The 24,934-nt window shown below is 41.8% G+C and overlaps 1 protein-coding gene across 1 annotated transcript in view; it reads left to right on the forward strand.

Annotated features, from left to right (window-relative positions):
• ttc28 (tetratricopeptide repeat domain 28) overlaps positions 1-24,934 on the forward strand; it is a 142,956-nt gene that overhangs the window by 67,176 nt on the left and 50,846 nt on the right. Inside the window, exons 3-5 of the mRNA XM_062413151.1 lie at positions 13,300-13,447; positions 18,532-18,804; positions 18,889-19,019. Of these exons, the coding sequence (XP_062269135.1) occupies positions 13,300-13,447; positions 18,532-18,804; positions 18,889-19,019 (552 nt within the window). The remainder of the gene's footprint in view (positions 1-13,299; positions 13,448-18,531; positions 18,805-18,888; positions 19,020-24,934) is intronic.

Consider the following 24,934-nt stretch of genomic DNA (forward strand, 5'->3'; position numbering starts at 1 on the left):
GGACTGGCTGCTCGGGTGTACGATCGTCAACTCTCCTGTTCATCAATCGTCTATGGTGGACTATGGTGCTTCCACTCCATGGATTAGTTACCCCAGTTTGTGCTAGCGGAGGGCGATCCACGTAGTGGCGTGCGGCATTGAAGCTCTCACAGGTATGGAAGGAGGAGAGGGAGAAGTGACTTATTTTCCTGTCCTCTACCATTAAGCTATCCTGAATTATCATTGCGCGATTTCAACATTCATGTAGACCATTTGTCTATGAATTTTTGCCTCTAGTTTTATTAATATCACAGAGTCTTTTAATCTCAGTCAACATGTATCCCCTCAACTTCTCCTCAAATCCTCTGCTCCTAACCTCAAAAAAGACTAATACTTATCCCTCTCTACCCCAAAATTACAGGCTCATCTCCAAACTGCCTTTTCTTTCAAGAATTTTGGAGAAAGTGGTTGTTACGCAGCTCACAACTACAATAGATGAACACAATATCCTTGATAAGTTTCAGTCTGGTTGCACTCTACAGAAACGTCTCTTCTCCGATCCTCAAATGATATCTTGATGCAGGGCGATGCAGGAGAATGTTCTGTGTTGGTTCTGTTAGATCTCAGAGCAGCTTTTGATACTGTGGGACACTGTATCTTGGTTTTGAGACTTGAGCAGTGGGTGGGTATCACTGTGTCAGCCCTGCAGAGGTCCTCTGATCAGGGTTTGCTGGTTGTCCCCTAATCCAGATTTAGGATTAAGGGAGACTGCGCTTTGCTGTTGTGGCTCCTAAACTTTGGAAGTCCCTTCCTTTCGTCCAGATCTGTGGACACTGTGGAAACCTTCAGAAAGCAGCATAAAACTCATTTGTTGAGACTAGCCTTTGTGTAATTGTGTATTTATTTATTGTGTTTTCCTAATGTGTTTCTTATTTGTATGCGGGTATATGCTTATTTTACCCTGTTAAGCATTTGTGATATTTCTGCTCTTGAAAGGTAGCCTGACGTTGTCAGACTCACAAATTTAGTCAGAATGTGAGTCTGAGACCGCTCCATTGGGCTGTGATTATGGGGCGTGTTTCAACTGACCAGGAAATAAAATTCCTCTTCGCTCAATTGGATAGACCTACAACCAATCAGAGCAACGTAGTATGTGACGTATGTTAAGCAACGCATTGTGAGTTATTCACTAACGCCGGGTTCACACCAGACGCTTCAGCTCAGCGCCAAGCCTTAAATAACAGCTGGCTCCCATCCACTCCCATGTTAAAACTTTGTGCCGGTCACACCGGAGGGTGAAGACCACGCTGCACCAAGGCTGCCTCGCGCCGTGCAGCGATCGTTTCGGCGTTTAGTCTATTTTTTGCGCTTGACGCGAGCGTATCTCCCCAGGAAACACACTGAAAAACGATTATAAATGTCCCCCTCTGCCCATCCACTACAGCCACACAAGCAGTGATACAGATAAAAAGAGAGAGAGGGGGGGGGGCTACGTGTTCCCCACATAGGCTTGAGTGGAGAACACGTAATTTTCAACCCAAGGGCACTTTGATGACGTGGTTGATTACGTTACCGTTGATCATCTGACCATCATCGTATAAAGCCCGCCCTGACAATCTGATTGGCCCGGTCGGGCATAATTTCTCCTCAAAGGAGCGACTCCAGACCGAACTTCCCGACCTAAAATGTTGTGGGCGGGGCTAAGTTCGTCTGGCATCCAGGCTACTTGAAAGGTTTTATATGAATACACTTACTTACTTACTAATAAAACCATGAAAATGCCATATCTGCCAGTTTTTCATTATAACCATTGCAACAAAGGACTGGTGTGCTGCGACCAGTGCACAGTTGCTGTCTCCTAATTCAGGGTCCCCTACTTTTCAGAAGACTCGCCCATAGTTGGTAAATTTGAATGTCGTGGCAGATGGACACTTGGATGACGCCACACGATCAGTATGGAGGCGTTCGTTTTCTGTTGTTTTCTGACGTTTGAAAAAGTGGTCACCAGTTACCGTGTTTAGTTTCAACACTTCATCAATCCCTCCATCGGCATAGTGGTGAGTAGATAATGAATACTTTGTCCTTTTTCGGTGAACTATAACGTTTAAACCCCCCTGTTCCTTTTTTTGAAAATAAGTAACATCAGTTGTTTGGACGAGTTGAAGCCTGATGCTTTCCTGCACCCATTACCACTTTAAAAAACGAATCGTCACGGAAGTGCAATGAATCCTGGGATAGGTTGACCCAAGACGGAACCACCTGTCGGAGCCATTTTCCATCTCCATCGTTCACATTATACTTTTATTGAGACTGATGTCCTGCGCCCCTCCGCCTGTTCACAGGTTGTCGTGTGAACGTACAGGTGTAAACTTTTGATAAACCTAGCAGATATGTTGGGAGAACTACGGTTGATGCAGTAGATCCTCTCTTAATGTAAATGCCACGGAAAACTATATTGCTTTAATCTTTCTCTCTGCTGCGACCTGGTCTCTCCGTTTTACAGCTCTGTTGGCGACACATTGATCCCCCCCCCCCACTACTCCCTTTACCCAGCAGGTGTATGTGCTCCCTTGCGGTCAAAGGTCGGAGAGGCAATCAAGCGATCACTCGACCCGCTGCACGAGCACATGCACACACACAAGAGCAGCAGCCGTCAGTTGAGTGACAGCCTAATTACCCAGTGTAAGGGAACCAAACCCCTGTGCTGTTCTGCAGTGAACAGGATCAGAAGGCCGCTTGTCCTCTTCTTCGCCCCACGTCGCCTTTATGCATATTTGACCTGTAAGTGCTGCAGTATGAGTGTGTTTCATTTGTGTGTTTGTGTAGTATGGCGAAACGTGTATTGTTTCAAAGATGGCCAAAGATAAGTGTGAACACACACATGAATGGGTCGATGGAATGACTCACGGCCTGGGCCTACAGATAAAGTAAAGCAGAGAGAGAAGAAAAAGGGAATTGCTTTCGGTCACCGAGGGAATAAACCTTGTGTGGGGAGGTTAACTAGGATTACGTGTGTGTATGTGTGCGACAGAGAAAATGCTTCAAAAATGCTTTAATTTAGAGCTCTTGGTTCGGAGTAATTCAGTCTGTACGCCAAGGTTAAATGTCGAACCCGACATTCCACTCAGGTTATCAACACACACTTTTTGATGAAATGTGTTTTGAGCAAAATAACTCTTTTGGATATGTTTGTGTTGTCAGGATGGCATTTGTGTTTACTGGAAGTTGATAGAGAGTGAAGGTTTGAAGCGGAGGATCGTGTGTGTTTGAACAGCTGCTGTAAAGTGGAGTTTCCGTGCTCTTTCAAAAGAAGATGAGAAGAGGGATGTGTCAGACGACCCTTTACATTGACCTCCACACATCACATTTCAAAGGGACATTGAAAGCTGATCTTTACTGTGTGTGACTTATACTTCAACAGTGGCACTTGCATCAACATCTCATTTAATTCGGTGTACTTTGATCCCATGAGCTGAAACAGAATATATAGAGAATGAACCCACATTGAGTTTTCCACACTCTGCCACATTATCGAGCGTCGAGCAGACACCAAGTAACATCCTCAGCCCGTTTTGAGTTGTGTTTCTAAGCGCCAGACAAATTTAAGTCCGGTTTAAAAATTTGAAGAAGTATCTGAAGCTGAAAAAGCCAGACAATTTAACCAATGTTTGTTTTCTTTGCTTGGAAACGGCATCCTTCTGTGGCTGCAAGGGACGTGTCCTAAAGCCCAGTGAGGTTACATCCACACTTCTTAGCTGTTGTTTGACAACGCATCGACTCTACTACAGCTATGCCTTCTATACGGGCAGTTGTGGCTGAGGGGTAGAGTGGTCGTCCTCCAACCTGAAGGTCGGCAGTTCGATTCCCAGTCTGACCCATCTGCATGCCGAAGTGTCTTTGGTCAAGATGCTGAACCCCGATTGGCCCCCCATAGAATAACAAAGGGCTGCGAAGAAATGCACTGTATGAATATGTTTGTGTGAATGGGTGAATGTTAAACTGTACTGTAAAGCCCTTTGAGTGGTCAAAACCATTTAACCATTTATATACTCCGGAGATTTAGAATTGCTTAAACAGAGAACCCCTTCTTTGATCTTTGAAAAGGGCTGGACCTTTTTTGAATTTGTTAATATTTTAGTTATATGTTGTGTGTTCCTTTTCTTTGTAGTATTAGTCCTGTCTTTGATGTTCTCCTTAACCCGTTGTTACATTGAAATTGTGGATATATATATTTTTTTCTTATTTTTTTCAAATTTGTTTTAAAAACTGATAGGAAACAGAGAAGTTTTGAAATGCTGCTGGCCCCGTTTTAGATGAAAACTCCTGGGATATATTTAAATGTGGACGGGCAGAGGTTGAGATATTTGGAAATGATGAGGTAGACACTCACAACCTCTTGCTGATTGGGTATTTTCAGTCATGTTAGCCTTCTCTGATTTGCCAGGTTTAAACACATGACCCCCTACTGGCAGAAAACAATGATCATTAGCAAAAAGCAGTATGGATAATAATTTACAAGCATTGCTGGTCCTGTTGTCATTGCTAATAGCTGTTATGAAGTTAAATACTGCATTTTACAGTGATACATATGTTTACATGTGTTGGGGACAAGCTATTATTTGAGCAATTCCTGTGCACACTAGTTATCACATGATATGTTTACGTTAGTTATCACGTGATATGTGTTTTAAGGTGTGTAAGTTTGGACCTGGAAGAATCTGATACTGAGCCGAAATGCTTCTGTGGACAGAGGTAGGAAATGGATGTTGCCTGAGTGTTCAGGACATTAAACCAAAACAGTTCACCGAAGGGGCAGAAAGACAATTCAAGATAACAACGTATTTCTTGAAGTCTCTGCTCGAAGGTGTTGGCTGTGCACTAGATTGTACACATCAAGAGTGACAGAGAAAGCTGTGTAACTAAAGAAAAGACAGCTAAAAAGAGAAGTTCAAACACTGCCTTCTTACTCGACTCCATACTCCCGACCAAAGTCACAGAAACCTTTGGATGCAGCACCCCCCCCCCACACACACACACACACACACATCCCCACCCCACCGCGATGTGTCTCAGTTTGTGTGTGGTGTTTTATATTCTACCTCGTCGAGGGTATAAACACGCAAACATCAGTGAATTACATCTTTAAGGAGCAGTTTCACATTTTGGGAAAAAGATCAATGTTTGATGAGAGATCAATTTCATGTCTCATGGAAAACATGAAGCTGCCAGCAGTGCTTAGCATGATGACTGGACACAGGCGTGGGGAGCAAACCCTGCTTTTATGAGATTAGGGGTTCTTATCATAACCTTGTGTTTCACCGAGGAACCAATCATTTACCGATCGTCAGCGGGCTCTTATTTTTACATTAAAACTAAGAAGAATGAACAACTCATACAGACTGGAGTCAGCATTCGTCATTGTAACTTTATAATTAAGTTTTAACCAGTATTTCTCTCTGGGGGAGCAAAGGGTGTATAGTCCCCATTACCATTTTTGTTAGAGTTACACTCTGACAGCTGTTTCATATAATTACTGGAATGGACCAGCATGTGATAACACCCATAACACCACTGTAAAGAGCTACTGCCCTGCCCAGACATGTCCAGTGAACACAGTTAATGGCCTGTGTTGTTCGGTAATGCCGCTCAGTCGCTGCCGTGGCCTGGTTACTGCAGACAGACGGCAACGCCTGATCTGTTGGCTCCAAATAAATTCTGCGGTCCCTCAACATATGATGCCAGGGGCATCACTGATGACCCTGCATATGTTACGTGCACTTAGATGTGCAGCACACACAGAGGAGACGTACAGCCTCGTCTCCGTACCTGATGAATAAGCGTTTTAAGTTGAGAAAAAAAATTACGTAAAATGCAAGGCTTTGGACACACCTCTTCATCTGCAATGTATCCATTTTTCGGAGTTTCACACACACTACATCACACAGACTGGTGAAGCTATTAGACTGGCTCGGCAGGTCTCTGCAAGAGAGCCCACAGCTGGTCGTGTAACATCTTTATGGCTCCCTGTGGAAACAGTGGTTATGGCCACTCCAACTCAATTATTGCATCTTAGCTAGTGTCCCAGTGCAGCAATGATAAATATTCATGCAGATTAAGCAGGGAACAGTTGTTGTGTGTGTGTGTGTGTGTGTGTGTGTGTGTGTGTGTCTGTGTGTGTGTGTGTGTGTGTGTGTGTTGCTTTTTGCTGTACTACATCTATCTAACCGATATATTTGTTAGTTACTTTAAACAGTTATGGTATAACTGCATTTTGAATTCCATATATATGAGACTCTGACTCCTAATGCGCAATGTGTCCATGATATTTTAAATAGTTAAGAAGTGTCGTCCATGTATATTTATTTGCTGATAGTATGAATGAATATGAATATATGGATTCATATTGCATGAGTTGTACTAGTAGTATTTGTATTTGTTATTTAGTATTTTTCCATTTTGGTATTACTTCTTAATACATCTTTCACCACCAAAGGTCTCTCTACATGGATGTATGGAATCCATTACCTCCCAGTTTGTCAGGTCCAAATGGCTGTTTTTTTACCAAGTGGCCTTTGCAGTTTTTTTTTCTTATTGGTGTTCGATGATGTGTTTCCAGTTTTCTGTGGAGGTGCTTGCTCAGCAGCATTATATCTCAGCCTTAGTACTTTACAGGCTGACTAGTCTATTAGCAGAACCTGTTTGAATCATGTCGCCCGGCGAGATGAGAGGGCTGTTCATTCCCAGACTGTGAGTAACTGTGCACTGCTGTAGAGGTCTGCCAGTTTAAATTCACCGGGTCTGATCATCCTTTACGCTGATAAAAAAGAAAACTGCATTAAGTCCTACAAAGAGGCATCCTCACAATGCCGATTACTGTTTTTAATGACTCCCTCAGCCCCTCTAAGGCTCTGAAATAATGCTCTCACTCTCCGAGGTTTATGGCACACAGCTCACAACTCACACAGCGTGTCCTTATATCACCAACTGTGGGATAAGTGAGGTATCGACTTTGCAAAATGAAGCCTCCATTTCTCAGCGGTGGCCATGTGACCTCAGCAGCCTCTCCATCCCTGATGTTCAGCAAAGACAATAATTCCTCCCCGAGTTTAGGTTACAGTAAATCTTAAAGAGCAAACAGTAAAATTCCAGCTTTCACAAAGCCACTGCTGTTTTGTCGAACACTTCTATTGGTATCTCTGTTGAGCCTGATTTCCAGTTTAGTTTTTTTTTAAATCATATTTTGTTAGTGTCCCACAAACGTTAACACACAAATGTTAATATGTATTTGATATGTTTTCAAAATGTATTTGATCTTGAAAGATTGTATACTGTATACCTGGATTGACTAAGGCATCCTCAGTTCACTGAATGCACTATATCTGGTCTATGAGCCTGAATTAATTATAAATGAACATAAAAAGCATTATAGGCTAATTATTTGAACACACATCGATATTTCGGTATATTTTTGTTTCATTTTGGACAGTAGGGGGAAGTGGAGGCACACCGTCTTTATATACAGTGTTTGTTTCCAACTCTGTATTGCTCCATGTTTAAGAATAAATACGACCTCACGTTGTGTTAATCCTGCTCACACACTGACTCAGAAACCTTTCTCCGTCATTAAAAGACAAGTTTTCGGAGCAGGTTTGATTTGCTGCGTTTTTCCACATCTATCAAAAGCATTCCAGAGAGTTGTTTGAGCTCTTAGGGATCAGTTGGATCACAGAAAGTAGTTTTCTTCTTTTTAATGTGTGGTTTCAGTGCTGGTAGCAAATCAAACTGGACCAGTGACATCCTGAAATACACTTGGAAGTGACCGGGATAGTTTCGCAGCTCCTTATTGAGGAGAAGAAATTCTCCCTGTTCAGCTTCTCAGGATTGGATGGACCCAGCTTTTTCTTTTATCAAGTGACAGGAGCACAAAATCCTCCTCAATATGTTAGGGCCACCGCATTTCCGGTGTTAAAGGAATAATAAAAGGCATTAGAACCAGTGTGCAATGTGTCCGAGCTTTATGATTTTTATTGGATGACGGGATAACAAAATAAAATAAAAATAAAAATTATGTTAGCAAAGACCTTCAATCCTGCTCCTCCTCAATAACAAGCGATGTTTTGCATGATGCGTCACTCACTTGTAAGCTGTACGAATCTGAAGACGGTTTAGTGTTTATTGTTTGCTGTGAGGAAAATTAGAGCTGGCTCCAGGCTGCCAGGTCTGTCAGGAAGCTCCTCTCTTTATTCTCAGCCTCCTCCACCTCTAATAAATCACTTTCCCTCTTCCACATCCTCCCTTCTGTGTTAAAACTGTTTAGTCAGAAGCAAAATAAGGTCCAATCTACTTGGTCTCCAGATAAAATAAGAGTGAAGGTTTCATCTGTGCCTTTTTGAGGCAGATTCTCTGATTTGCTAAGAGATCAATCTCTATCATGTCTGCTGCTTTATGTGATCCACTCTCTCTCTCTCTTGCTCATCTCCTCTCTCGCTCTCTCTCGCCACTTGTGTTGCCATCTGTTCTCGATTAATGTGAGTTACGAGCAGTAATTGAAGCATCTGCTCATCTGGTGTGCATCCTTTCCTCTGACACACCAACATATAGCACCTCTCTACGTGTCTCCCTCTCTCCTTCATCCTGTCCCACTCAAACACAGAACTCGTTGGTCCACCACTTTGGAAATATCTCCGTAGCGTTTGAATGGATTAAATTGTTGGATTTTAGAAATACAAGCACTTCTGTTCTTCAGAGGATGAAGCGTAATGACTTGATGATCCCCTGTCTTTCGCTCTAGTGCCACCAGAAGTCCTACGTTTTCAATCAAATGAGAAATATGCTTCATTGTTCCCAGAGGATGTATTCAACTTTTGGTGATCCCATGACTTTAACTTTAGTGCTGTAGCTTTGAGTGAAATACCCATAATCATCCATATGATATAATGATAATTACTTGATGGTTTACTGTGAATTTGTTTTCAATTTTAAGAACATTTGTATATAATTTGGTATATGTTCATAGTCTGCAGCCATATTTCCTTCGTTTATGTACTTATGTAAAAGGCATAATCGAGACAAAGTTGAAGACAGGTTTATATGATGCTAAATGAAATGCATCATGGGCACACTGCTCTTAAAATTAAGTCTGGTGAGGGACATTGTACCAACGCTGCCATCTTGCATATCTGGAGCAAGAGTCTGCGGACTAGTGATTTGGTGATGGAGCTGCGGTTGCGAAGCTCTGCCAATACATACACTCAACCAATGAGAAATCAATCTCATGACATGAAGAATGAAACAAAGATCAGTGTGTTAAGAACTACCTAAAGTTGGAGAAACCATTCTTGAGAAAGAAGTATTTGACGTGTAGTCTAAAGATTTAGTTTGGACGATGTCCCATGCATTAACACAGAGGAAAAGGTATGACTTATACTGCAGCTAGCCACCAGGGTGTTATTCCAGGTGCTTTGGTTTAATTTTTGAGGAGCAGTCATGGTGTCCATCTTCATATACTGTCTATGGTTGGTGCATTATTGGGCCATATGGCAGTGGACACCTGGCCTGAGGTCTGTATAGCCTGCAAAACATTCCTATGTTTAAGGACAACCCTTCCTTTCTGTTGTTAAACCAGTCAAAATGTTTGATACACTTTGAAATGCATTTGCACCATGCATTTACACAATGAGCATAGATTGTTAAAATAGAGTCCTCAGTTTCTATACTTTCCCTGAAGGCCCATCCCCAAGAGCTCTCAGGGTTCTTATAAATGAAGACACTTCAGGTACTAACACACTCACAAACAAGCAGGATTAGCCCTGTCCCGTCTATTGATCACGTCAGTGTTCCTGACAACGAACTGTCAGGTGATGTTGAGGAGTGCACAGTCGGGACTCAGTGTGAAATATCTGCAGACTGACTAGACGCTCCAGACAAGGACCACAGCAGTCAGTGAAGAGTCTTATCTGACAAGGGTTGTTCTGAGATGCTCCTGAGCACTGCTGAGCAACCAACAGACAGAGAGGGGGGGTGTATGTACAGTATGTATTAGTCTCTCTGAGACTGTCTGGACGGAACCCCCCCCCCCCTCTTCGTATGAGCTTAGCATGCAGCGTAGCCAGACTGACATAATAGGCAGGACTTGTGTGAGCAGGAGGCAGGAGGAGGCAGACTCTTCCTGCTGTCACATTCTGTTTGGATATGGCATGTTTACACCCTTGGTGGGGGTGAAAAGCTCTGACATACATACACCTGCACACTACACGCACACACAAACAGCCGTACCATGTTGTGATGTATCTTAACACACAGTCTTGCAGAGATAATGGCCGCCATGCTTTGATTATAATGTTTCCTCCTCTGACTTAATGATCATTCTCATCTGAGTGAAATGATCCACCCTGAAGCTTCTCTAATCAAGGTAAAAGTTAATTGTAGGCAAGAATGGGACATGAATGCTTAAATGATAAACACTGCATCCTCCGTACAGCAGCAGGTTCAGTGTGACAGTGACAGATTTGAGGGGCCGTGCTAAACAGAGGTAGACAGACAGGTGGGGTGTCCATATGTCCCCCCAGCTACCAGCCCAGCTCTTCTTCCCTGCCATGTCCTGCTGCCGTCCTCTCCAGCCAGGACGAGGGTCAGAGGGCAGCCTGCTTTCCCTCTCTCCTCAGCTTGGACACTTGGCATCAGTGTGAAGAGTTAAAAAAGAATTGCTGTCCCACATTCAAGCCTGTAAAGTGTCAGAAAATTAAAATAGATCCAATCCCCACCCTACTATTCCAAAGCTCCAAATGACATGTTGTAGCAGTTTTTTCTCTGACACAAGAATCAAAAAACCTGTATGTATTCATTTGACTTTTCGAAATGCATTGTGGGAAACAATGAGACTACTATGTAGGGTATAAAATATCCACTAAACATTCAATCACACAGCCAATGAAAAAGCTTCAAATCAAAACAGGAAATGCACAAATCCATAAAAAAAAAGATCCACGGTGAAATGTGATTCTTTACTGGTGCTTTATTCAAAAGGTATAAAAACTTGTGTTCAGAAAAGAGAAATTAAAAAAAATGGGGCATAGCCATTTCACATTATAGCTTCATAATGACAAGATATCAGAATTCTGACTTTGAGTCTGATCACACCTTTACCAGCACCTGTCATGACTGCATTTGCGGCCATCTATCTTCAGCGGCTTATAGGTATATATAGCCTTTGTATATGATAATGACAGGTGAAGGGAGAAGTTGTTATTTTCAAGCTGGTATCATTTAGACTAGATCCTGATTACGGCATGGTTCCTTTCCCCTGTTTCCCTGTGGTTGATGAAATACATATTTTAATTAAGACATTGATCTGTTGATGTGAGGATCGATCCTACAACTAAATCATTTGGAATCAGTAATATAGATATTTTATCATGGATCTGAACACTACCCCTTAACTGAATGATCTACTAATTGTGTTAGACCTGCATGACATCTCGTGTCTATGGAGACCCTGAAGTGCAAATCAGAACGACATCTTTTGCTGTTTTAACTTACATTTGAACTTTAAGTTGAACTAGCACCCTTCATATTTAAGAATTAATTGCATGATGTAATTGATTTCATATATTACTTTGATTCCTTTTTGCATTTTCAAAATATACCTTAAAACTACTTAAAAACGACCCCACCCGTTGATGTGAACTTTGTTATTAGAGCGCTAATCCTGATTTAACTTATTTTTTTTCTGCTTTTATCTTACATCTTATCTCATGGAAATTGTTTCAGTATCTGATCATATGACACACCTCATTAGATTGATTTCATAACGTCTGGATTCTAATCTATAGCCTTGCCTTAAGCTCTTTGTTGTTTAGGTTTCGAAAACCCTCTTAGATTATTACTCATTGAAGCTTTGACTGATTCTGAGTCTTTTTTGTGTGATATGACTCCAGCTGTAATTACCAACCATTTATCCCACTTTGTGTTAATCAACAATGAAATGACACTGTTCACATCATGCACTGACACCAGCACACTGGGGACTCAAGGCCTAATGCATTAGATTAGACATGACCCCCGGCCCCATTCGGTTCAATGAAGCTGTCTGAGGACGAGGGCGGCACAAAGACAGAAAAGTGGCAGAAGCGTTTCTCGTCTTTGTCTTCATCTATTCAATGTCAAGACAGGTTATGTTTAAACAGGGGGAGGGAGGGCAGGATTATAAATGGGAGAGGAAAAGGAGAGGAATGGATGGGAAGAGAGAGGTAGACGAGACAATTAGGTTACAGTCTGGTCAGCAGTGAGAGAGGAAGAGAGTGGTGTGTGTGTGTGTGTGTGTGTATTTGTGTCTTTTTATATTTTGCTGGATCCTCCTTGAAGTTGATGTCATCACTCATTGTCTCTAATCTTGCAGTGAAATGCACAAGGTGTCCGAATGAAATGCATGTGTCTGTGTGTGTCTGTGTGTGTGCGTACCTCACAGTACGTGAGTGTGTGTGTGTGTGTGTGTGTGTGTGTGTGTGTGCCACTGACCAATACTACCTAAAAATTGAACGTTTATGCAAATTCTACAGAAATTTCCTCTATGTTCATTCTCCCAACACCTGATGTTTTCCAATCCTGTGCGAGCAGGTTGAGGTGCTCCGTCAGTCAGTTCACCACTTTGATCCACTGTGAAATACCCCGACAACTATTGCATTTGTTACATGTGTTGCCTGACTTTGCTCTTCCTCAGACCATTTACCCAAAAACATTGGTGTAAGAATAGCTACAAAATTCATGACATTCCCCTCAGCTGTATTTTTGTGGTATTATTAAATATTAAGTATATTCAGAACTGATCAATGGTGGAAAAATCATTGAGATAATACACTGCACTGTTAGCAGTTACTGCACCCTCGTTTCAATCATGCATTCAAAGCTTTACTGAGAAGCTGTTTTATTTGAATTGTATTAATTGATAAATTAACTACCAGTATGTCAAGGTGAAGCTAATTTTAGTCATTTACATTTAATCTGTCACAATAAATCCATGTTTTGTCCGCAAATGTTTTTTTTTTTTACTTAATATATTATTCTATTCAAGATTTCTAAGCTACTTTGCAGGACTGTACCAAATTGAATTTAGCATTCCCACCTCCCTGGACATATCCACCTATCCAGTAGTTTTATTATTGCACTGTTTTAAAAACCACAATTCCATGATGATAAATAATTTGAGCTGTCCTTGTACAAACCACAAAACAATATAGAAATGGATTTAAATATCAATCTTCCTACTGTGAAAGCTTAAACCAAACCCTTTCAGCCGTTAAAGTCCTGTTTTTCTACCTGCAGGCCTACTTTCGTCAGGGGGTTGCCCTTCAGTACCTGGGTCGTCATGCCGACGCCCTGGCAGCATTCGCCTCCGGCCTCGCCCAAGACCCCAAGAGTCTCCAGCTGCTGGTCGGCATGGTGGAGGCTGCCATGAAATCTCCCCTCAGAGGTAGGCCTGTCGGACGATGACAACAAGTTCATGTGCACGTCTACCTTCGTTCTCTGTGTCTGCATGTCTCCCTGTCCACAACATGAGGCAGATTAATACAGGCGAAAACAGTCATACTAATTAAAACAACACCGGCACCAAACCAGAACTTTGTTTCCAAGTTGAAGGAGAGGAGAGTGAGATGTAGGCTCCGCGGCAACTGTCAAGTTACCACTTGTCTTTTGTTGTTTTATTCAGTAAGCATCCTCTGGGAGTGGGGTGTGAAAAAGTAAAAAGTTCCCTCTGATGCTGCAAACCTCACAAAGAAGTGAATGCTACGGTGGCCCTGAGAGCTCAACAAACAGCAACTTACACGCACACACAACACACAAACGCCCGCTCCTGGTATTTCATGAGGTTCTGATACGATGATGATTAAAAAAAGTAACGTGACGTTCAATCACTTTCATCGTTACGTTCACATTAATAATATGAAAAGTGATTTGTTAAGTTCAGCGATCGCGAAACATATGCACAACACTGTACAGTACAGCCACTGCAGAGGGGCTGAAGAGCCGCGGGTTGCCGAACCCTGTGCGGAACCGAAATTGTATGGTGTATTGGACGTTTTAGTGTCTCCTGTGTCCATCCCTTTTACCTGTCCTCTGGAAACACTTCCGTTGTGTCGTCGCCTCTATTTGCTGCGCGTTCGTCTATTTGCTGCGCGTGTGTCTATTTGCAGCGCGTGTGACTATTTGCTGCGCGTTTCTGTAATGTGTTGTGTTGTGAAATTGATGGAGATGTTTTCTCACTTTGCATGTGTTTTGTCAACTTGCATGTGTTTTGTCAACTTGCATATGTTTTCTTAAAACTGTTCGTTGAGCTCTCAGGGCCAGCGTAGAATGCACATTAGATGTGAGGAAGATGGAGATATGAGAAAATAGTAACATTAAGGGAAGTGAGAATTGTATAAAATAAATATACCAGATGAAATAGAAAGAGAAGCATATAGAAGACAGTGAGCTGATAATGGCGCTTAATGATGTAAAAGCAGAACTCACACCCACGTCTCCCTGAAGCCTGAGACCACCTGTGTCCGCCGCCAGGTGAAGCTTATGTGGTGGCAGAACTCACATCTTCTGCCAAGAGGAACAGCAGGTGTTTGGTGTCTGAGACTGATTCGCCGAGACAGACTCTGAAGATGCTTCATCCAAGAGACAGCACTTCACTGGGTTCCTGCTGTGACATTATATAAGACCTTCATTGGTTAGAGGAGGAAAATGGTCGGGGTCTCTCCCTGAGCAAGGTGTGGATCGAGGTCTTCATTTTGGACCTGATCTGAAACAGACCCATGGAAAATCTACTTTTACTTGGATTGCATAAATAATAATAATCCATCAATAATTCTAGAAATGTCTTTCTGTCTGTTTGCTGCTGCCTCACCACATGTGATTATCTATTTAAACGTTTTATAGATGTGTAAATACACATACCTTGGATAGATTTTAAAGGTTCAGTGTGTAGTAATTTAGTGAGGAAGTTTCACGTTGCAGCTGAATACCCATCACCTCACCCTCCCCATCCTAACATGAAAGAGAACCTGTGGCAGCCTTTAGTTGTCAGTTTGTCAAGTTTGGGTGACTGAACCCGGCAGCCTTTGGAGAGAGGACCTGCTCCTGATGTAAATATACAGTATTTCAATATAAAGTGCCCATTGTAGGGTAAAGAAAACAACCATGATTTAGATGAAACACACTCGTGAAAACATCACTAGGATTATTTTATATTCAGTTTATGCCAATAGATCCCTTTCACCTAAATCTTACACACTGGACCTTTAAGTCAGGACCACTCAAATACAGACATTGGCACTGACATGTTATAGCAACTAGCAAATGTTTATGAACTTTATGTGCAGTGTCAGTTGTGCAGAAATATTTGAACGGGTTAATGGAATATTTCCATTTCTGATTAGAACAGAGAAAATTAGTATGTAATTATTATGTTCAAAGGCATGACTGGTTTTCTTGTGGAAATGTAATATTTACAAAGTAGATTCTTGTGTGTTATTGGTCTGCACACCCCACAGTTCCCGGTGCGCTGTTACTTGCAGGCCTCCACAGCACAAGAAGATGGAGTAATGATCAGGATGGTTTACAGGCGAGAACTGGCACAGTATTGTGTTTTTGCCCTTCAGCAGTATCAGAATGAGAGCAGCGTGCCTTGAGAATAGCCTTCTACTTGGCAAGCTACAGCAAAAAATCTGGGTAATCGTGATATGTCCCATATATTTGAGGTAGAGCGCGTTGATCCAGAAGGGATCAGTAGCAACTGACCGAATAAACACGTCTTCTAATCTTTTGTGCAAGCTAAGATTTCACAAGCAGCAAAGAAAAGGAGCCATTGTCAGATTTAAGCAGCAGCAGTGCAAGAAGAATGCAGAAACCACTCCTGTCAAGCAGCTATGACATACAGTATGTACAGAGGCCTGCCTGAATCAAAATGAAGCCCTCATGCAGAGCTGATGCTCCACCACAGGAGGTTGTTCTGCTGTCCAGGGGCTGAAACCCTTTAAACTCTGTCTCCCTTGAGTTTCAAAGAAAGAAAGCGTTAGCAGGAGTTGCAAAGCTTGAGTAAGCAGTAGGCAGGGAAACAAGTTGGACCATGGAGGAGGAAAAAATACAGTAGGCACAGGAGGGAGCTGAGAAACACTGAGTTGTCTCTCTTTCTCTGATGTCTTTCCTAGAGGACGTACTGAAGTATTCCGTATCATATGAAGCCTAGAACAATGGTTTCAGCTGTGTCCCTTTTCCTATAAGTCAAAGCCTTGGTGTATTCCTGTAGTAAATAAGGACAAATGCAATTTGCTTAATTGAGACGTTAAAGAAGTTCATGAGTGTTTCCAGGTACTGTGGGGACCCAAGGCAAAAGAGACCTTATCCATTATCTACAGTTTACTGCCTATCACCTGAGAGCTGGTGCCAATACCAGCTGAGATTGAGTGACAGGTCACCAGTCCACCGCAGAGACAACATACAGAGACAAACAACAGTTACACTCACAGCCATGATCAATTTTGAGTGTTCAAATAACCTAACCTCCATCTGCATGTCTTTGGACTTTGGGGGGAAGAACCAGGGGAAAGCCCGAGCTAACATGATAAGAACGTACAACTCGGAAGAGACAGACCAGGGTCCTTCTTGTCGTGTGACAACAGTGCTGCCCTCACTTTTATTACTCAGATTATAAATAAAGCATACTGCGCCTACACATAAATAATAGTCTTCAACCTTCAGCCAAACCTCTAAAATTACCAAGCTACAAAAATAAGCTACTGGTATTGGCAGACACGTGCACAGACATTTTGGGGGGCGGGGGGGTGAGCGGCGCAGAGCATGTCGGGGTGAAATTCACACAAGAACTCAAATAAATGCCTGACCGATATCAGAACACATTTGGGGGGAATTGACAGAGAGAGTAATCTTTATTCTTAAATATTGATGAATGAAAAAAAATTGGGCTCCAGCAGAAGGGGCACTTTTCTCATCCAGGGCAAAAGGGCCAGTGCTTGAGCACCAGTAGGGGTCTATCTGTGCACGTGCCTGGGTATTGGCTGGTTCTCTTGCCACAAAGCAACAGAGCTGTCAGTTTCAGTTCTTTTATTTATTGCTACTAAGGACTAGCAAACCTAGCACACAACTGCAGCCCACAGTCTCAGTGAAATGTCTCAAGGCGCCTTTCAATTGCTTTTCACACTCTTGTTTAGCTGCTCTCTTCTGAGAGTTTCACAAGAATCTCAGTACATCTCGTTTCTCTGCACTGATTCAGAGCTGATGAAGTTCCACAGCCAGACAGTTCTACTCCTCATAACCAGCTGATTAATTATTAACTATGGAGAAGCTAAGTCATCAGCATTTATCCATCACTAGTCAAAATACTACGTCATGATGAAATCACTTCCGCTAAAAAAAAATCTTCAGGAAAGTTTTCTGGCAAATAATATGATTACAATTTTACATCCTTGATGCATTATAACATGGTCACACTTTGAGCGAGGGAAACACATTACTCCTGTACACATATTTAAGTGACTCAGACATTATCATACACAGTCCATTTTCAATAAATAAATCAGTCAATCAATCAATCACTCATATTTTATATGTAAAAATATGATTGGCACAAATCACATATTCCTCATGTGGCATTTTGATACTTTAAGCATTAGACAAATGCTAGATATGAATTCCTGCAGCTTCCAGAGGAACAATTGAAATCAGAAATTGGTAAATGTAGCAGATTTCATCTACATTGTTACACTAATGCTGCTCAAGTGCTTTTCACCACAGCTGTATTGTTAACTACATTCATATAATTTTAGTCCGTCATATCTGTTCAGTAGATCAGCATAAATGTCAGGTATACAAAACAACATAACAAGTTTATGATGACCATGAATCTAAAACTGTTGAAAAAGGGCAATGATAACTTTAAAATATTGTAATAACACCATTATATAATGACATCATGTCATTATGACATCATTTAATCCGTATGTTGTCATTTGATTTGTTAATCTATATAGGCTGTAGATTGTGTATCTGAAGGTTACAGGTTGCTGCAAAAATAGCGCTAGAATGCATTACATGATGTCTGTTCTGACTTCATAATGACATCATGATGACATCATACTCACCATATGATCAAAGAATATGTATTCAATCTATATAAGATCATGGTCATGTCTATATAACATGACCATGATCTTACAGACTATAGGATGGAGAGATGTCTTGAAAAATTCATTCTTGAACTATGCATTACATAATTTTCTGACATCTGCATGACTTCACTTTCAGTATAATCTTTAGATGTTTGTCTATTGAGATATCTTGAAAATGTGTATTTTAGACAATATTTGTATTAAATTGACCTTTGACTGATCAGCTATTAATTATTAATATGGAGATAGACCCTCCCAAGGAATATTCCCACCAAGTTTGGTATGAATCTGTCCTCATCTCCCTTAAATCTGAAAAATCTCTCGTAGAAATGATAATTCTTCTAAGCATGTCTCTGTATATCCTATGTCTTCACATCTTTAGACTCCCTTGAGCCCACCTACCAGCAGCTGCAGAAAATGAAGCTGGACAAGAGCCCTTTCGTGGTCGTGTCCGTCATCGGTCAGGAGCTGCTGACCCACGGTTTCCACGGCGCCTCTGTCGTGGTGCTGGAGGCGGGGCTGAAGATCGGCACGTGCTCCCTGAAGCTGCGTGGATCCGTCTTCTCGGCCCTGAGCTCTGCCTACTGGGCTTTAGGCAACGCAGAGAAGAGTGTGGCCTACATGCAGCAGGACCTGGAGGTGACCAAGACTTTAGGTATGGAAGAGGAATAGAGTGAAGAAACAGTGAAGAAATGAAACAGGGGTATTAAATGTCTAATCTAATTTCTCCGGCCCACAGGTGACCAGTCAGGTGAATGCCGTGCCCATGGGAACCTTGGCTCTGCTCTCTTCTCCAGAGGCAGTTACAGAGAAGCACTGGCCAACCACAGAAACCAGCTGATTCTGGCCATGAAGCTCAAGGACAGAGAAGTAAGTCTGCATGCAAATGCTTCTGTGAGGGAGGAGAAAAGTAGAGTGTGTGCTCATGCATAATTATACGATAATTCACGTTGTGTAGATGTGCACTCAGTCAAGAACGGTGCCCTCAAACTTCTTCTTTCTTTTCTTCTGAAGTTACCAAGTTAGAAATAACAGCCTTGATTTAAGTGCATCATACACATCCACAAGTCTTTTGAGGACATTCCCAGAATGAATAAGTACACTATAATGTAAATTTATTTAGTTTTATTTGTGAATGGATGTTCATTGTGGACCTTGGGGATCCATCAGTGATTAAATAATAGGAAACAGTGTAGCTAATTTAAACCTTTTGGAAATAGATCTTTTACATTTTTTAATTAGGCAATTATCTTATTTACTTAGATGTCACAATCTGGGCATGCTCAATTTATGAATTTGATTTTAAGATGATATTATCAAGATGATTTGGGTGAACTTAATTGTACAATGACATTTTCTACCCTTTCTACTTTTTCCTGGAGCTTTCTAACCAATCCCAGCAGCTCATTCGGCAACAACAGCTTTTTCAATTCCTCACGTGCCTCTTTCATTTTAGCTTTCTTCAGACTCTCTTTCCAACCAGTACAATATAACTACCGATGTCATCATGGTTTATTCTTGAAAACCAGCAGTTTTTTCAGTTTTCATACCAATTTATTTTTGGTGAAAATACTTAATTGTTCAAAATCAGGTGCAAATCAAGACCAGAACGTGTTCCAAGTGTAGCACAGAGGACAGAAATACCCAAACTAACTCACATAAAAGACAAAAAGGAATAACAGATCACATTTTAAATTAGTAAGGGAGAAGACTACACAAATTTCAGTTTTTTTCAAGATGTTCACAGATATCAAAGTCCATAATTTAGGAACAACAGGCTCCAAAGCGCAGTCTCCTTCAACTGTTGACCATATTTGATGCCTGTCCACTTAGAGTTGCATAAATGTTTGATCACATGTGCATGCCCACGGTTTCATTCTTACAAGATGAGTGTCTGTGATGGTCTGGAAATCTCATGCATGCGTATCCCACATTGCATCGCACTAGGTGGATATATTGTTACTGGAGCATGTGCAGTCGACACATACAGTCAGCATGGTCAAAGGTTTTGGGCTGGACACATCTGCAGAGGGGTCTGTGTCTACCCTAACAGACGTGGATTGATGAAGACATTTTCTTCACATGGACCATAGCGGACCACAGCCGACTGGCAGACATGAAAACTATAAATCAGCCTTTAGTTTTGGAACCTTGTTCTAACATCAGGCTGCAGGAACACCCAGTTTTTTCCAGAAACACCAATAAAAGAAAATGAGATTGTACTGAGTTACAGGAAGTTGAAACGTCAGGACTTCAGTCCGCTGTACAGAAACTAGCAAGGAGCTGCAAGAGCTGCTGTGACTGATTATTGCCAACCAGCTGTAGCCCTGTCAGCCAGGTCAAAACTTCACCAAGCGTTATCAAATGCACCAAATGTTTCGCAGATGAGCCCAAGAGACTGTGTCCTTTTCTGGTCCTCGTGGAAGCGATGGTGACGCCCGTTTGTGATGATCTGTTTATGTCCTTTAGTGAACAAGGCACAATCTGTATGTAAATTAACCTTGTGCACTGTTGGTGTAGCCTTCTTTATTTTGCTTGAGAACTTATATACAGTGCATGATATGACACTGTCAGTAGTTCATGAGAAATTGTTGATTTCTCGCCAAAAACTAAATGTGAACAACTTCTGATTTGCTCCGGACACTTTGCTTGTTTGGTTTGTCTCCCTCTTCTTCTCTGCCTGCTCTTTCGCCGTCCCATGCTTCCTTGAAAGCAGGTTTTCTCCGCCTCGAGCAACAGCCAGAACTCACCGGCTTTCTTCAGAAACTCTTTGGACAGTCGTGAAAACCAAAGTTAAATTGGATCTGCAGTTACACATTAGACTTTGGCCTCTATAAGTGTCAATGCACAAAGTAAACCTGTCAGGTTGTTTATGTGTGTTCACTTCTTACCTACTGCTTTAAGTGTCATGGCAGATTCATTTATGCCTGACTGGATTTAATATTTTATCAAATCTCTTGATTGTGTGGCTGTGTCGTGTGAGTGGAATATTTTATTGTGTCTTCAATATTTTACAAGAAATACGTGCGTGTGTGTGTTTGTGTGTCTGTATGTTAATCAATATTGTCTCATGTTGATCCTCCCTCTTTCTCTGCTGTCTTTTATCTGCTGAGGGTGTGAATGTGGAGATAGTTTAATGTGTGCCAGATTTTTACTTTGTAAAAACTGTATCCTCGGGTGAGGACGGAGCTGAGGAGTGTGGGTCTGTTGTCTGTACCACTGATCGATGTGTGTGTTGACTGTTGACTGATCCTCCGTCTGGACCATGACAGTGTTCTGTTTGACTTCTGTCAGTTGTTATCCCAGCGATGCTGCTTCCTGTCTAGGTCTAATATGTATTCTACTATCTCTTTGTTCCTCAGGACTGAAATGATCTTCTCCATCGGCATAGGTATGATTATACAGTGGGTACGTAAAGTATTCAGACCCCTTTACATTTTGCACTCTTTGTTTCATTGCAGCCATTTGCTAAAATCAAAAAAGTTCATTTTATGTAGAAATTTTTGCAATTTATTAAAAAAGAAAAACTGAAATATTAAAGTCATAAGTATTCAGACCCTTTCCTGTGACACTCATATTTAACTCACATTCTGTCCATTTCTTCTGATCCTCCTTGAGATGGTTCTACTCCTCCATTGGAGTCCAGCTGTGTTTAATCAAACTGATTGGACTTGATTAGGAAAGACACACCTGTCTATATAAGACCTTACAGCTCACAGTGCATGTCAGAGCAAATGAGAATCATGAGGTCCAAGGAACTGCCCAAGGAGCTCAGAGACAGAATTGTGGCAAGGCACAGATCTGGCCAGGTTAACAAAATAATTTCTGCAGCACTCAAGGTTCCTAAGAGCACAGTGGCCTCCATAATCCTTAAATGGAAGAAGTTTGGGACGACCAGAACTCTTCCTAGACCTGGCTGTCCAGCCAAACTGAGCAATCGTGGGAGAAGAGCCTTGGTGAGAGAGGTAAAGAAGAACCCAAAGATCACTGTGGCTGAGCTCCAGAGATGCAGTAGGGAGAAAGTTCCACAAAGTCAACTATCACTGCAGCCCTCCACCAGTCGGGGCTTTATGGCAGAGTGGCCCGACGGAAGCCTCTCCTCAGTGCAAGACATATGAAACCCAGCATAGAGTTTGCCAAAAAACACATGAAGGACTCCCAGACTATGAGAAATAAGATTCTTTGGTCTGATGGTCTGATTTTGGTGTTGATTCTAAGCGGTATGTGTGGAGAAAACCAGTTACTGCTCATCACCTGCCCAATACAATCCCAACAGTGAAACATGGTGGTGGCAGCATCATGCTATGGGGGTGTTTTTCAGCTGCAGGGACAGGACGACTGGTTGCAAGTGAAGGAAAGATGAATGCAGCCAAGTACAGAGATATCCTGGAAGAAAACCTCTTCAAGAGTGCTCTGGACCTCAGACTGGGCTGAAGTTTCACCTTCCAACAAGAAAATGACCCTAAGCACACAGCTAAAATAACAAAGGAGTGGCTTCGGAACAACTCTGTGACCATTCTTGACTGGCCCAGCCAGAGCCCTGACCTAAACCCAATTGAGCATCTCTGGAGATACCTGAAAATGGCTGTCCACCAACGTTCACCATCCAACCTGACAGAACTGGAGAGGATCTGCAAGGAAGAATGGCAGAGGATCCCAAAATCCAGGTGTGAAAAACTTTTTGCATCATTCCCAAGAAGACTCATGGCTGTACTAGCTCAAAAGGGTGCTTCTACTCAATACTGAGCAAAGGGTCTGAATACTTATAACCATGTAATATTTCAGTTTTTCCTTTTTAATAAATTTGCTTTCTGTCAAGATGGGGTGCTGAGTGTACATTAATGAGAATTTTTTTTTTTTTGATTTTAGCAAATGTCTGCAATGAAACAAAGAGTGAAACATTTAAAGGGGTCCGAAGACTTTCCGTACCCACTGTATAATCATACCTATGCCGATGGAGAAGTGGTTGAAGTGTTTGAGTCCACAAAACAAGTTTCGGGAGTAAACAGTGTTGCAGCCAAATCCAATAGTATTGAAGTAACAGGTTACTCCTTCTTCAAACCTAAAAAAAAACAACAGGAAAAATAACAAAAATGCCTCCATACTGCTCCTGCGGTGTCATCCAAGTGTCTGCAAGCCCCGACATTTACACCATGTTTTAGCCTCAAAATCCTCTGATGGTACGCTTGGTGTGCGCGGTAGCATTGCCACCTCAGAGAGTTCAGCTTTAGGCTGAGAACAGGGTGTAAATGATGCTTGGAAACATGGATGACACCACAATAGCAGTATTTAGGCATTTAATGTTTTTTCAGTTTTTTTACATTTGAGGAAGAAGTCACCATTTACTTCAATAGTATTGGATTTGGCTGAAATGCTGTTTACCCCTGAAACTCAAAGTGTTTTTTGGACTCAAACACTTCACCCACACCTCCATCGGAATAGTGGTGAGAAGATCATAAGTGAATTTCCTTTTTTGGGTGAACTATCCCTTTAAAGTCCCACAGGGTGCACACACAGACACACACACACACACACACTCGAACACAAGCAGTCATTTGATGGCGTGTGATTACATCCTGAATCTACAGAGGCCGATTGAAAATCTGTCAGTAAGACAGATGTGTGTTTGAGCAAGTTCATTTTAATGGAAGCAGTGGAACAGGAGTACACTGTGTCTGCAGGCATCATCGTGTTTATCTGTTTTGACACATGGTTAAATCTCTAACCAGCTCCCATTCGTAGAGCGTTAATTTAGTACACACACCCACATACACACACAATTCTAGTTTTCTCAGGATCGAAACCAGACATGGGGGTTTCTCCATCCGAGCAGGGGTTGTCTGTTTCTTATGCGTTGGGAGCAGTTAAGACAGAGGAACGTGTGCGTGCTGCTGACAGACAATTATTGAACCTCTCCTCCACAGGTGCACAGCCGATGGCGACTAAAACTTGGTCATCAACAGAAATCCATATCTCCCGCTGTGTGCTTGCCTTACTGCGGTACCTGCATTTGTTTGTGACACGTGCAGGTGTTTCCAGACAGCATGCTTCCAGACAAAGACACAGAGAGCCTGCAGAGAGCTGATATTCAATCTACAGCTGAGGACACAAAAGAAAACCGTGGCGGTCCTAAAACTGTCTAATAGAAATGCAGGTCTGATAATCAATCAGTCAAAAATGTTACGACAAAGACTAGATCTAAAGACACCACCTATAGGCTGTTGGAACTTACTGGACATTTTTCACTATTTTATCACATTTGATTTATTAAAGTTCATCGAGTTAACGTTGAGATTGCTTGATTCATTCAGTAACATTCATCTTGCTGCTGATCAGCTTAGCATAGCATAAAGACTGGGTTCAGTGGAAAACGGTAGCCTAAACAAAATCTATCTATCAGCAAATTTAAAGCTTGATTCATTAATTAGCATTAATTAATCTTGCAACTTGGTGACAGACTTGGATATAAGCCAAGAAATAACCAATTACATGTTTGCGTGGATCACTTTCTTTACAGTTGTGAGCAGTTTGACATTTTCCCTGATTTCACTGACTGAGAGAATAATTCATGCATCTGTCTGATACTAATCATCAGCCATATATAGGACAGATATCTATGACGATGTGCTATTTGGTGCAGCTTGATTGAATTTGAAGGGACGGTTGGGCCTTGTCTGAGGTACAGTGCCTTGCATAAGTATTCACCCCCCTTGGACTTTTTCCCCATTATGTACTGTTACTAACTGGAATTCAAATAGACTTAAATAAACTTTTTCCCGTTAGTA

This window comes from Platichthys flesus, chromosome 19 (assembly GCF_949316205.1).
Source record: "Platichthys flesus chromosome 19, fPlaFle2.1, whole genome shotgun sequence".
Classification (NCBI taxonomy): Eukaryota; Metazoa; Chordata; class Actinopteri; order Pleuronectiformes; family Pleuronectidae; genus Platichthys; species Platichthys flesus.